The sequence below is a fragment of the Neltuma alba genome, unplaced genomic scaffold (assembly GCF_004799145.2).
Source record: "Neltuma alba isolate B1F8T4 unplaced genomic scaffold, ASM479914v2 tig00004496_pilon, whole genome shotgun sequence".
NCBI classification, from domain to species: Eukaryota; Viridiplantae; Streptophyta; class Magnoliopsida; order Fabales; family Fabaceae; genus Neltuma; species Neltuma alba.
This window is the reverse complement of record NW_021633733.1, coordinates 12,302-27,610: the sequence shown is the minus strand read 5'-3', so window position 1 is coordinate 27,610 and position 15,309 is coordinate 12,302. Positions and strand designations below refer to the sequence as shown.

At 30.5% G+C, this 15,309-nt stretch overlaps 1 protein-coding gene across 1 annotated transcript; it reads left to right on the top strand.

Moving 5' to 3' along the window:
- The first annotated feature begins 1,058 nt into the window (after positions 1 to 1,058).
- On the top strand, positions 1,059 to 3,367 carry LOC114744957 (light-harvesting complex-like protein 3 isotype 2, chloroplastic). Its single transcript, XM_028933095.1, has 3 exons — positions 1,059 to 1,518; positions 2,649 to 2,786; positions 2,895 to 3,367. The coding sequence occupies exons 1-3, from the start codon at positions 1,122 to 1,124 to the stop codon at positions 3,146 to 3,148; spliced, it is 789 nt and encodes a 262-aa protein (XP_028788928.1). The 5' UTR covers positions 1,059 to 1,121; the 3' UTR covers positions 3,149 to 3,367.
- The last annotated feature ends 11,942 nt before the right edge of the window (positions 3,368 to 15,309 follow it).

Genomic DNA, 15,309 nt, shown 5'->3' with positions numbered 1-15,309 from the left:
TCTAAAATTTAATTTTTTTTAATTTTATTCCTAACAATATATTTTTTATTTATTATATTTTACTTATTTTTTATTAATTAGAATATATTTGTGAAAAAAATACTTGCCTTACATATTTATTGTTTTAAATTAATTTTAACTAATTTTTTAATAAATATAAATAAATAAAGTTTATCTTATATTTTGAACCTAATAAAGTGTTAGTAAGAATTTCAATAACATAGTAGTATAACATAATGAGACGCCTATCTAGCAAATATAGCAAAGTATTTAAAAAAATAAATGACAAATTTGATACTAAAATTTACTAATACATTAAGATTGTGGTTTTTTTAAATTATATGAAAAAAAAATCTGCTTTAAAAAATTATTAACTTAATAGCGTTGAAATCAAGTAATTAAAAAGTTGCTCTTTCTGTAAATTTTTTGTCAATATATTAAAGTTAGTAGGGAATACATATTATGCATTGTCAATTTTTTATTCTTAGTATTTCCAAATTTTTTTATGTAAAATATTTTTTTATAAATAAATATTATATAATATCAATTTTTCATGGTTTAATTTTTTGAAATAATATCATTTTAAATTATAAAAATTTATTTTAGTATTTTGAGTAACATTAAAAAATCTTTAATAAGATCTCCTGAACATGAATTTGTAAAAATAAAAGCCTTAACTCAAATTTTGATATTTCTTTTTTTTTTATGGAAACAAATTTTGATATTTCAAGAAGATTTGATGGGGGTTTTCTTCATATTTTGTATTTCAATTTCAAATTTTTACTGTTCAAATAGCGATCACGGGGCACTCGCTAGTCGCTAGTGCTCCATACAGTCCCAAAATGGGCGTATCGGCCAATGACCTTTCTGTCAAAAATCAACCATTGTCTCTCTTTGTTTTTCGATGATTGGATGAGGAATCGCTTTAAGCCAATAAAATGGTAGAAAAAGAAAATTGCGATGCGAAGCTCCCAGAGATCGTTTCCTGTCACTGTCTGCTCCGCTTTTTCAATATTTTTATTGCATCCTATCAAGTATTAGGATTCCGCAGCCATAACTCCATCCTCACTTCTTAAACTCGTGTCTCCTCTTTCTGCAATCACAGAGCAAAGTTCACAACAATGGCCTCCTTTCCCCCCCCTACTCATTTTTCCACCACTTCTTCCTCATATTCCAAACCCCATCTTATCTACAAGCCTTTCGCCTCTCTCAAATCCAAAAACCCTTTCTTTTTACTCTCTACTTTGAAAGCTTCAGCTGACAATGGGGTTGGAGCTTCAGCTGCTACTCAAGTGGAACCGCTGCTGCAGGCTGTCTCCGAGCCTACTTCTCCGCCGCCGGCGTCAGGTAACCTTGATGGCTCTGTGGGAACTAATGGATCCGTTGCTGCGGCCGCCGAAGCAGAGAAGGCGCTCGCTAGTTTCACTTTTAAGGATGCAAGATGGGTCAATGGGACATGGGATTTGAAGCAGTTTCAGAAAAATGGAAGTACTGATTGGGATGCTGTTATTGATGCTGGTGAGGTTATGAGATTTGTTTTGCTTGCCAAATTAATGTGCTCAGAGTTGCTGATTAAGCGTACCTTGTGAATGAGTGCTTTGAATTGATTGAATCTAGATCATGCTTACATTGGGCTTCTGTTCATGTTTGAAGTGGTTGTGATAATATTTCAAAAAATGATCCATTTGGGCTTCTCTTTGTTTTCCAAGTTACCGCTTCCTGTTTACGATGCTCGCAGCTACTGATTAGCTTGAGATTTGATGAAAGTGAAGTCAGGTTATGCTCTAGTTTCTTCTTTTCTGAATATATCAATCCATATGCTTCTCAAGATTCAAGTTAATGAATTCTATGCCATTTTCTCCACTCCCCATTCCTTACTCCCAAGGTCTTGAGACATACCCTTGTGAACCCAGAAAAGAAAATTGAAAAAAAAGAAAGAAGGGGAATTAGGGCTTTTGGGCGATTCTCTTGTATGAGCCATATATGGTGATTTTGTCTATAGCAGCTTCTTATTCTCTTTCTTTCTTTTAATTTAAGGGGTAGGCACTAGCTACCCACTAGCAGGATTGAACCCGCCAACTTCTAGCTATAGGGCAGGCCATTGAATTCTTACTCTCTTTCTAATTCTCATATTTGATTAGTTAAGTGTCATAACTCGTGAAATAAGTTCTTCCACTTGTCAACTGTTCAAGTCTTGGTCTCATTCACAAATTTTACACACTTAACCAACAGAGAGAAACAGAGAGAAGAGGTCGATGGGGATAAAGTCAAGTGGATCAAACATACAATTTCATTGTCATTATTCTGTTATATGTGTATGATTGTATGACATTAGATGATCCAATTTATATACCTGTTCCTTGTCTCGACTCTTGGAGATAATTAATCGAGAAGATTGGTTGCTAGTTAGTCCTTGTGTCAAGAATTCTAGCTAGTAGCAACTTCTCCTAAGAACTAAGTAAGCCGTTCAAAAAGAATTCCCCCTGATAAGCCCGCTTTCACTTGGTAAACAAGGTTAAGTATATTCGCCGATTAAGAGCAAGAGTTGGCGCAAGGATTTGACCCTCTTGTTATTATTCTCCAAAGTTTCTGTTTATACACGCTCTAAACCACTTAATCTTAGTATCTCCTTTCGTATTTGTTTTCAGAGGCTAGGAGAAGAAAATGGCTTGAGGATAACCCCGAATCATCCACCAACGAAGACCCTGTAGTTTTTGACACCTCCATTATACCGTGGTGGGCATGGATGAAGAGGTTCCATCTTCCAGAAGCTGAACGGCTTAACGGTTTGTTCTGATTTCTTTTCTGAAATGGAGCTAAGAAAAATGCTGGGTTTGCGCCAAAATGATAAAAACCTTAAATTTGGTTCTGTTTCTGTTTTGATCATGTTGCAGGCCGAGCCGCAATGATAGGATTCTTTATGGCATACGTGGTTGATAGCTTGACAGGGTTAGGCATAGTAGATCAAACGAACAACTTCATCTGCAAAACTCTTCTGTTCATATCAGTGGTGGGAGTGCTCGTGATCCGAAAGAATGAGGACATTGAGAGTATTAAGAAGCTTCTGGACGAGGTTACATTCTATGACAAACAATGGCAAGCAACCTGGGAAGATGATGAAAACTCAAGCAGTTCCAGAAAAGAGTAATGCAAAGTGCCTATATTCTATAGCTTCCCTTGGCCCCCACCTTCTGTATCTACATAGCAGTGTTATTATCTTGCTGGTGCAAAACCGTGACATGAACATCAGAAACATGAATCAGCCGTATAATCTTATTCTATAGCCTCCTTTGTCTTGTCCCCTTCTGAATCTATAATGTGATGGTTTGTTTAAGGTTGTTGATTGACTGTGTTTTTATAGACTATATTCAATGGTGGTTATAGGACCATCATTAACAAAGTACTGAAAAGCTGGAAAACAGTCGTGTGAAGAAGGATTCTGCAAAGTGGGATCTGAATTACGAGAAGGAGATTTCGGTTTGTCGAAGCAGTATCTGTGATTATTATTTCTGGACTTCGTTGGTGCCATATTCTACAACCAAGTCCAATTCTTCTCAGAATAGAGTTAAATACTTAAATTCTGATATGCTATCATACTGAGCAATTTTTTAAAGACCAATTATATACCTTTTCCTGTTTTCGCTTGGATTGCATCAAAGAATTTTTAGGATGTCAAATGGGGTCCTAGACTAGACTAGACTAGACTAGACTGATGGTGTTGGACCAAAGATGAAATGGACTGCACTTTGTTGAGAACTGAACAGTCGTGCCCATGTTTAAAACACAATAGACTATTTATTATTTTTTTTCTTCGCACAAACACAGACATTCTTCTATCAGGGACATTCCTGTTTGAGATACTGTTAGGTATTAAAACTTATCAATACAAGCTGTTCAGTTGTTATAAAATTTTTTAGTAGTTATTTTTCTTTAAAACTTTAGAGTAATTCTCCAGACAAGAGAGTTGAAAGAGCTGAAAAGCCTACAAAGAATAAAAAATTAACTGTAAAAAAGTCATAACGTATTTCAAGCCATTTATAATCCCATGATGTTATTTTATTGAAAATTTCATACGTTACTGTTTAATTATGTTAACAAATAGACTTATTATGCATGTATCTTTTTTTTTTTTTACATATATTATTGTATATGGATATAAATTTTTTTTAATCAGATTTATGTGATTAGTTTCATAGCTGATTTAAACCGTTGAACCATAAAACTTAAAAACCTGCTGGCTTTTCCAATTCAACGTTCGTGCAGCTTTTAAAACATTGCATATGATTCTCCGTCAATCGTTTTCAATGAAAAAGTGAGAGGAGAATCATAAACATTTTTCACATTTGAATATGGCTCCACAGGTGTATGGTCTTCAATTAATCACAACATTTTTTTTGCCAACTAATCCCACCAACATTAACGCCAAAGTGATCCATTTTTAAAGCTTCCAATCCTTTTCAATAAAAATCTATTCAATTATAGACACATTCCCCATGCACTGTACCACGATTAATAAAATAAGTAATAATATTTATAAATTATAAACATTTATTATGATTTTTATGTTTTCATATCAAAAGTTATGCTATTGTTGCTGTCAGAATAATAAAAGAAGAGCTAGGAAACGTAATTAAGTTTTATGTGCACAGTAAAACACCTTTTGCAAGAAAAAATAAGAGAGAGATGATAAGAATTAAACTAATGGATAGAAGCCTCTAATATATAGCTGGTTTTTTGGTGAAAAAAACTTTAGATGAGTGGATCCCAGGAGTTTGCTGGGCCAGGATATGCCTCCAGGTTTAGAGAGCGCTTATAGAGATATTTACAGATCCCCTCTAATATATAGCTTTGGTTAGAGATATTTCAAGAAAGCTAAATATCCATTAAACCTATAAGTATAATGAAACATCTCTTATGTGGTAAGATTATGAGTTTATATTTAAATCTAGAATCAATCTTAAGTAATTCTAAATAAATAGATATATCTCTAATATATATTTAATATGGATAATATAAATTGATTTAGTTTATATCGTAACTAATCAGATTTAATTGAAGTTGTTTGATCGAGTCAAATATGTCATAATCTTATTTAGATATTTAATTGAAATATTTTTTTAATATCTAGTCAAATAGTTAATTCATCAACGACAAATCCAAGTCCAAAAATTCAAACCGTTGCCAATACTGAAATATTGAAAACTGTGGCAAAATTAAATCTTCTTTGTACATGAAGGAGGAGGAGAGTAGTTTGGTTTAATACCCTTCTCGGTTTTAATCAAATCTTAGTTTTGATTCTTATAATTTTAAATTGTGATTTTTTATATGATTGAAAAATTATGGTTTTTTTGTCCATATAATTTTATAAAAGCTTGATCTCAATTAATGCAATTAAGTATAGTGACCAAAATCAAAACTTATTAAAAGTATAAAGACTAAAACTAAGACTCGTCTGGTCCCTATACTATTAACAAGTTTTGATTTTAGTCTTTATATTTTTAATAATCTCTGGTTTTGGTTTCTATATTTAACAACATTAACTAATACGTCGTTACATTCATACTAAGTCTTTATGAAAATATATAGATAAAAAATCATGATTTGAAACTATCTTAATTAAAATCAAAAGTTGATCAAATTGTAAGGATAAATAATATTATTAATTCAATAAATTTATATATATTGTTATGAATATAATATTTGTATAGTTGGCAAAATATATATATAATACTTATATATAGATGTATATGCATTTCCTCACATCATTTCAAATTTCTCAAAAAAAAAATGTAATTCCTACAAGTTTTGTAATTTATTTTTTTTTCCCTCCAGAGTGCATTAAAGCTGAGACAAAATCATCATTAATTTAAAATAAAATTTTTTTGAAAACAAAAGACACCTCCAACAATAAGGGCAAAAAATCTCTTAACAACAATTAATAGATCTCACAATATAGACTTATAAACATTTTAAAAAAAAATATTGTAATATATCCAAAAATTTGTCAGAAAAGCTTATGTTTAATAATTGAGGCCCCCAACCCAAACATTTTCCGCATTTTGAATATGGTTCCGTATTATTTGGGAATTTGGCAATCATAACAAACATATGTAGGACCAAAAAAAAGACAAAAGAAAATAAAAGAAGGGATAATGACAGATAAAGAAGCTCCAAAATGTGAAATGCCAATTTGGGAAGCTAAGGAAATGTAATTACCCATACGGAAGTCCTTCCCAAATTGGGATTTTGAAATTCAGTGAAATGACAAAAATGCCCTTTATTCTTTTTTTTTTTAAAAAAAACCCAGCCCCTCACCGGTGGCCGGCGCCGGTGGCCGGAGTCAGGTAATATTATGTATAAGGAAAAGTTGCTTTGTTAATATCAAATTTAGACTTGTTATTTCTCAATTAAGACTTGTCATCCTCAGATAAATTGTTGTCACGAGCTGGAGTCACAGTAAAAGAGTTAACTTATATTTTTGTTTGCATTATAAGGTTAAGAAATCTTTGATGGCCCAATGGCCATCTTTTTTTTGGTCCAAGTGGCCAAGGGGTTGTGGGATCAAATCCCACCCCCGCCACTTTGAACCAATATTATCCTATTCCCAAAAAAAAAAAAATCTTGTCACAAAAAATCCTTCACCGGCAGCCACCACACCGGTGGCCGGAGGCGGTCGGCGGCCGCCGGAGGCCAGTCGCCGGCGGTGGTCGCCGGTCGCCGGCCACCGGTGAGGGGCTGGGTTTTTTTTTTTTAAAAAAAAAGAACAAAGGGCATTTTTGTCATTTCACTGAATTTCAAAATCCCAATTTGGGAAGGACTTCCCTATGAGTAATTACATTTCCTTAGCTTCCCAAATTGGCATTTCACATTTTGGAGCTTCTTTATCTGTCATTTTCCCATAAAAGAATGGTTGGTTTAGAGGAATCTGGAATGGTGGATTCCGCATAATGCGAAGCAAATATTAAACGAAAACGAAACAAACATATATTCAGTCCAAAAAAAAAACGAGAGAGTTAAAGTGTAGTTTTTGGAACAAATTTGTTCTACAAGTTTAAAATCAAAACAATGTCATGTCCTATCATAAAAAAACTAATATTAACTATTAAAATAGTAACGTTAATTGTTAATATTTTAACAATATGTGGCAATATTACTACGGTTTTAAAGTTTCGGAGCAAATATGCTATCATAAAAATTTCTGCATATCCAACACTCTTGACTAAAAACTTTTAGAATAAATTTCTTACGTAACCCCGGTGTTAAATAATTCTACACTATAGGAGATATAAATGTGAGAAAAGTTTTATTTTGTAAAAATGTCAAAACATTTTCTTTATTCCTAAGCTACGAAAGTAATGTAATTAAAGAGGTACTACTTTTTCTTAATATAAAAGGTAAATAATTAATTTGAGAATATTAAGAAAATTGATTAAATTAATAATTTCTAATTAATGAATGTTATCTTTTTTAAAATATCTTTATTGCTCATGTGTATTCTAACTATTACTTGATAAAAACTTCTTAACATGTGTAATTATCATAGGGATTACTTAAGAGTAAAATAAATAATCATTAGAGACAAAGAGGATTGATTTAAGACTAAATTGAATATTTAACCAACTCTTATTTTAACGTTATGTTTGGTGTGAGGAGAATAGAGGTAAAAGAAGGAAACAAAAAATTTTAATGAGCTTGACTTGAAAAATAGAAAAATTGGGGTTTTAAAATTTTAATAAAAATAAGATATAAGATAAAATAGTAATAGAAATTAAAATTAATAAGGAACCTAAAGTATCGGAGATAGTATTAGGAAAAGCGTGTCTAAATAGTGATTAGATTATTAGTGACGCCGAAAAACACTCTATTTTGGTGGGGCCCAACTATGATAAAAAACGAAGACAAAACAACAATAGTAACGCATGTGTTTAGAAAAATACCAAAAGAAATATGAATGCTTTAAATCACGTGAAAAACCAGTTGTTCAGAAGGTAGCGCATCAACTAAACTTGTAATAGAGGCAAGAAATTATGAAGTTGGACATGTTTGTTGTTTTCACACCACACACTACAATTTCTCTAGTTACAATTATGTTTTTGTCCGCTTTTTGAGATATTTGGATAAAAACTAAACCATCATTTTAAAAGTGTTTTTACAGTTTATGAAATAAATACGTAGAAAAATTTATCTCATTTTACAGAAAAATCCTTCTTAAAAATACTTTTAGATGTTCCCAGACACCTCGTTCGCCTCCCACCTCATATTGTACTTGGACATGTCCGGTGAAAACTTTTCTTTTCTCTCTCTTTTTGATAGGTCTTATCTCGCTTGAGGAAAGAAGCCCATATAGCCGTTTAGATCGTATTTATTAAAAGCGGAACACATATCATATTTAATTAAGATCTAAAAAATATATTTAGTTCAATATGAACCAAATGGTTTCGACAAATTCTTTTTGCTTGCTGTATATAAAACACAAGATGTATGATATTACCTTTTATCCTTAATATAAAAACTGGATAAATAAGTTGTGAATAATAAGAAAATTAGTTAATTTAGTTATTTGTAACACATAAATATTGTCTTTCCTAAAATACCCAGATATACATTGAAACCACCGATAAAAACTTCTTAACATGTGCAATCGCCATAAAAATTAAGGATTAGTTGGGGTAAAATGAATACGTGTTAGAAACAACATTTATTATGGTTTTATATTTCGGATTAAATCGAATATCTAGTTAGCTTGAGCAGAGGTAGTGGTTTTTACTTTATGCTTAGTTAAGTCATGCTAAGTATTTACCAATAGTATAAACAGATAAATGAGATGCATTGGTGTTATGAATAGATCAGAAAATGCTGACTGATGAAGCCTATATAGTTAAAAGGTTATTTTTATCTGTTCATTTAATTATAGTTAATCCATTAAATATTATATTAATATCTTAATCGGATCAATTATTGGCTTAAATTTAAAGTAAATCACATGAAGCTAGTCCACAGTGCGTTTGCGTGGACCATAGCTGCCTAACTAATCCACTCAAACTAACTTCTCCACCGGTAAAAGCTGAAAAAAGTGACTTCTTGTTTAAAAGAAATGTTTGGATCCACCGTGAAGATAAATGGACTTATGCGGAAATGGACTTTTTTTCATAAGCTGCTGCCTTCAGCTTCTCCACTTTCAGCTTTTCCGTCTTCGTGCAGCTTCTCCACTACGCCCTTCGTGGGGCCCATGAGTGAGGGAGTGGAGAGAATACATTATGTGAGTTCTTTTTTTTTTTTTTTCAATCCAGCTAATTAGTTTTTAATATTAAAAAATTATTTTTTGAATAATAAAATCATTTTTTTAAAAATAAATTATTTATTCTTTAAAAAATAAATATTTTTATTTTTATAATTTTAATTTTAATTTTTCTCTAACTTATCAAATTATAAATATATAAAATAAATATATATTGTTTAATAAAGTTTATATCCTTTTCAGTCATTTTACATTCAAACTTACTTTTACATTTATCATCCAAACAAGTTTCAACTTCTCAAACTGACTTTTTTCTAAAACCCAATCCAAACATAAATCACATTACCCTATCTGACTTTTACTCAATCTGACTTCTATAAAAGTCAGATTGAAAAAAAGCTACTTCTGCCACCGCTATCCCAAACACACCCTTAGACGTTCCGAAACACTCCCTTCGCCTCCCACCTCATATTGTACTTGGACATGTCCGATGAAAACTTTTCTTGTCTCTCTCTTTTTGATAGGTCTTATCTTGCTTGAGGAAAGAAGCCCATATAGCCGTTCAGATCGTATTTATTAAAAGCGGAACACATATCATATTTAATTAAGATTTAAAAAATATATTTAGTTCAATATGAACCAAATGGTTTCGACAAATTCTTTTTGCTTGCTGTATATAAAACACAAGATGTATGATATTACCTTTCATCCTTAATATAAAAACTGGATAAATAAGTTGTGAATAATAAGAAAATTAGTTAATTTAGTTATTTGTAACACATAAATATTGTTTTTCCTAAAATACCCAGATGTACATTGAAACCGCTGATAAAAACTTCTTAATATGTGCAATCGCTATAAAAATTAAGGATTAGTTGGGGTAAAATGAATTCGTGTTAGAAACAACATTTATTATGGTTTTATATTTCGGATTAAATCGAATATCTAGTTAGATTGACCAGAGGTAGTGGTTTTTACTTTATGCTTAGTTAAGTCATTCTAAGTATTTACCAATAGTATAAACAGATAAATGAGATGCATTGGTGTTATGAATAGATCAGAAAATGCTGACTGATGAAACCTATATAGTTAAAAGGTTATTTTTATCTGTTCATTTAATTATAGTTAATCCATTAAATATTACTCCCTCTGTTCCTTATTATAAGAGACAAATAACCAAATTACGTTGATAAAAAAAACAGTTAAAATTAGTTGAGAACAATTAATATGTAAAAAGTATAATATTTTTTTCCAACAATACCTTCATTAATAAGGAGAGAGAGTATGAAAGAGAACAATTAAATTATTAAAAGAAAGAGAAGTGGGAGAGAGAGAGAGAGTATGAGTTGGAGACAAAATAAATAGGGGTAAAATAAGAAATCAATATAAAAAAATAGAGACAACTTTTAAGTGTCTCTTATATATGGAAACATACCATAAGCATCAAATGTCTCTTATAATAAAGAACGAAGGGAGTATATTAATATCTTAATCAGATCAATTATTGGCTTAAATTTAAAGTAAATCACATGAAGCTAGTCCACAGTGCGTTTGCGTGGACCATAGCTGCCTAACTAATCCACTCAACTCCCCACATTATCCTAAGCCTAACTTATATAATAATAATTCGGGGGAAAATTTTTTTTTTAATATTCTCCTGCTATGGTTACTATTTATTACTCCCTCTGCTCGTTACTTATTATAGGATCCCTTTCGGAAGAGATTATTAGTATTTTTGTAAGAAATTTGATAGTTTAAATGAGTATTAAATATATATTTTTACAATATATGGCCATATTTAATGAGGATAGTGGAAGGATAAAGATTAGGGTAAAACTTACCTCCAATTGCTTATGCCCAGTACATCCAATTATCCTGTCAATAAGAGCTGTCCGTGCTTAATTTATACTATGATTTTATACTATGATTTTGGGATGTTTGGAACACTCTAACAGTGTTTTTAAAAAAGTACTTCTATAAATCGAAACAAATTTCTTTACATATTTATTTGTACGTCATAAAATTATTTTTAAAATCATGATTTGGTTTTCATCCTGATATTTCTTGGAAATTGCTTTCCCACGTTTTGTTTTAATTTAATTTGATAAGGGGATGCCTCCAAATTTACCCAAAAAACAAGAGGGAGTATCATGGGATGCTTTTTAATAGGTGCCTGTTTTTACGAGGCATCCGGCCGTTTTAAGAAATACTCCCTCCTATTCTAAATATAAGGATTATTTTATAGTATAAATTATATAACAAAATGGTATAAATTACACAATAAAATGGGTTTTATATTTAGAACCGGGAGAGTATTAAATAAATTTTTTATATTTTTTTATTTTATTTAGGGAAAAGCAATTTATAACTTATAAGTTACTTTTACTAGTACATTTCATCAGAGTTAAGATGAGTATTTCATATTCGATGAGGATAGTAAAAAAATTTAATATAATGTTGGTGTTTGCCTGAATTTTATGACAAATTTAATATTTTTAATTATTTTTATTGATGGGTATGAACTAGTGATAAGTGACTTATATTTATATATTTTTTCTAAATATAAATATGGTTTTATTAAAAATAATTGTGTTCAAAGTACTGTTAGGTAGTTTGCTATATTATGAGAAGTTAATCTCTTTCACTAGATTCAGGGTCCGTTTGGCAAGGCTTATTTGGGTTTAAAAGCAGCTTATTTTACTTATAAACCCGATTGGCTGAAGATGTTGTGTTTGGTTGGGCTTAAAAAAAAAAAGCAACTTATACACTTTAAGCTCCAAAACGTGCGGTCTGTCTTAAGCTGAATTTTGTGGCTTATTTTCTTCCTGTGTAGGAGCTTTTTTTTTTACCGTTGAAAAGTGTAGGGGCGGGTCATTTTCACTCAGCTGGGGCCTAATTTTTTGATTTCTCTACATTTTGTGGCTTATTTCCTTACTGTGTAGGAGCTTAATTTTTTTTATTTCTCTAAATTTTTAAAATTTAATTCACTTATTCATATTAATTTATTTTAATTCCATTGTATTATGTGAAATTATTTTTTTTCATTTTTTATTATTTATTAAAACTCATACCCATTTTGGTCATTTTACAACTAAACTTACTTTTACTCAACCATAATCCAGACAACTTTTTACCAATCTCACTTTTGTAAATGGGTTTTTCTGAACTTCAATCCAAACGCAATTCAGCTTATCCAATTTAACTTTTACCCCACTTCACTTATTCATAAGCTGCTTTTTCAATAAGCAGATTTTCCAATCGCTCATCCAAACGGGCACTCAGACTTAGGGGTGACTTATATTTGTACTGGTCGGTTCACCGCGACATATCTTTTATAATGCATACTATTTTGGAAAATAGAATTCCCCTCTCCACGCACAGGGGATGGCTCTGTCAAAATCAGTCAACCAGTAGTCAATAGTAGACCCGAGCTTATCGCATTTTAAAAATGAAAACCTTAGTAAACTTGATATCTTAACAAGGGACGTTCCTAACGAAGTGATGAAGTTTTTTTTTTTGACCAAGAACGAAGTGATGAAGTTAAACCTTGCTTAATTAAACATACTGATTAAGTTAATCTTGCTTAGCGGCAAAGAGATAATTTTTAACCAGCATGGGGTCAAAGAAAACGAGAGACAAAAATGATGAGTTGCTGAAACGTGGGGGTGAGAGCCAAATAAAATAAAAAGAACCAACCAAGTCTAATCATAAAGTAGGAATAATAATTAATAAAAATTCTTAAAATAAAATAATCCCCAAAAAATTTAAATTTTAACTTTGTTTGAAAAACTATTTTTTTTTATACTTTTTGAAATGATTCCTGATTTTTTTCCAAATTATTATTCATTTTTAATGCGTGAAGAACCAATATTCAAATTTTCATTAGGGAGAATACCTACATTTAGTTACTAATATTATTTTGATTAAGATTACTTCTAATAGGATAAAAAGTATACTTGTGCGAAAAAAAATATCAATCAAGTATGAAATCTATAAGAAGTTATAGCATCCATATACCGTAGTCTTTTGATTTAAAGTTATAAGAAACTTTTAACTAACTTCCAAGTCAGAAAAAACAAATAATATAATTAAAGCCTACTCACTCTTTTCTTTCTTTATTTTTCTTGTGAAATCATGTACCCTCTTATTATTTAATAGGTAACTTGATCACAAATAAATATGAAAATATCATAATCTCAAATAGTTCTTCCACTCAAAATTATAAGGAACTTTTAATTAATTTACACTCCAAACAAATTAGCCAATGGCTTTTAAAATTAGAATAATTAATCTTTTGGTCCCTATAATTTTAATTCATTTATAACTCAGTTTTTATAATTTCAGTCGATGCAATTAAGTTTTTATAGTTTCGACTCAATTGTAACTTAGTTCTTGAAATTTGACTTGCCGCAACTCGGCTCCTATGCTTTTAAGTATTTTATAATTTAGTCCCTTCTTTTATTAGATATATAATTTTATTTTTCTAAAACACAAGACTAAATCATAAAATTGGTAAAATTATAGGGATTGAATTGCAGCCAATCAAATTTTAGGGACTAAGTCACAATAAAGTCAAAACTATAAAAACTGAATTGTATTGAGTCAAAGTGTCAAAATTGAGTTATAAACGGGTTAAAACTATAAGGACAAAAAAAATTAATTTTTCCTTTAAAATTTCACATTCAATATTAATTCCACTTTGAAAGGAAAAAATGCCTTATATTTCTGAACATAATGCTTTTGATAAACGCCTTATAATTTAGAATAATAAAGGGAGCATTAATTAAGGATTTTTATTTTAATAAAAACTTCATTAGCTACCCCTTAAAAAAAACCAAAAGTGCCTTATAATTTTGAACATGAAAAGAGTAGAAAATGCCTTATAACTGAATAGAGAGAGTAAACCATATGAGTTTGCTTTTATCTCTATGACAATATAAATTACAGAGTCCATGCAGTTTTAATAATTTAATTAAGTAAAAGTAAATTGGTAATATAATTGTTGATTAGTAATAGTGTTAATTCCTTCTGATAGAATTAAGTAAACGTAAATTACTATTTCCGATCCTAATTATAAGACCTCATTTGTAAACTACAAATGAGGTCTAATTACTACAAACGAGATCTTATAATTAGAATCGGAGGTAATAGTAATGTAATTGCTGGGGGGAAATTAGTCATGTAACTATTGATTAGTACTGATAGTTTTTAATTTCTGATGAGAGAATTTAATTGATAAGATATTTTAGACATTAATAATTATTTTTCAGCTGTATGATAATTACAGAAGGTCCGCCTAATTTTAATAATATAAGTAGGATTAATATAATTTATAATCTCTAAAATTTGGACTTATTTTAGTTTTAATCTATCAAATTTTAAACACATATTTAGTCCCTGAAATTTATACATCTTAAAGGTTAGTTCTTAGGTGTATAACAATGTTATAATCTGCTAAAACATTATACACAACATTAAAATAATGATATGCATCATATATGAGACTTAGTTAGATCTTGTGTTAATAAGAGAGGAAAAAAGAGAATAGGTCCACAAAAACAGATAAGATAAGAAAATTAATCATGTATTAGTACTAATAAAGTTTCTAAGGGAAAAAAAACTTAATTCATAAGATATCTGTAACCAAGATGGATTGTCATTTTCCAGTGGTACGAAGGGAAACAAAGGCAGCGACAGGCTTTGCCGTTTTCATTTATGTCGTGAGTTGTGACGACCCACCGCAAGGAACACGTGTGGAAATGAGTCACCCCCCACCACCGCAAAATTATTAGGATTATTTATTTATTAAATTAAATCGAATTAATATAAAAATGTTTATGGGAGCGTCTTCACGACTTGTTTTGAATTGTTTTGTACAGCTTCCACTATATGCGACTTTTCAGTTTTTTAATTACCCCATTTATTCCTCGTGCTTTAATTTCCCCTTCTTTATCTTTCTTTTTCCCCCCAGAAATTATATAATCCTGTCCTTCTCTTACTCTCCGCAATTTCAGATTTTTGCAGTCACAGAGAAAGAGAGAGAGAGAGAGAGCGGTGAGCCTTTTTGGTTG

What these genes read in the sequence shown, in the direction of transcription:
- LOC114744957 (XM_028933095.1), top strand. Translation starts at nt 1,122, where the DNA reads ATGGCCTCCTTTCCCCCCCCTACTCATTTTTCCACCACTTCTTCCTCA. An exon ending in GGATGCTGTTATTGATGCTG is followed by an intron (nt 1,519 to 2,648) that starts GTGAGGTTATGA and finishes ATTTGTTTTCAG; the next exon opens with AGGCTAGGAGAAGAAAATGG. An exon ending in AGAAGCTGAACGGCTTAACG is followed by an intron (nt 2,787 to 2,894) that starts GTTTGTTCTGAT and finishes ATCATGTTGCAG; the next exon opens with GCCGAGCCGCAATGATAGGA.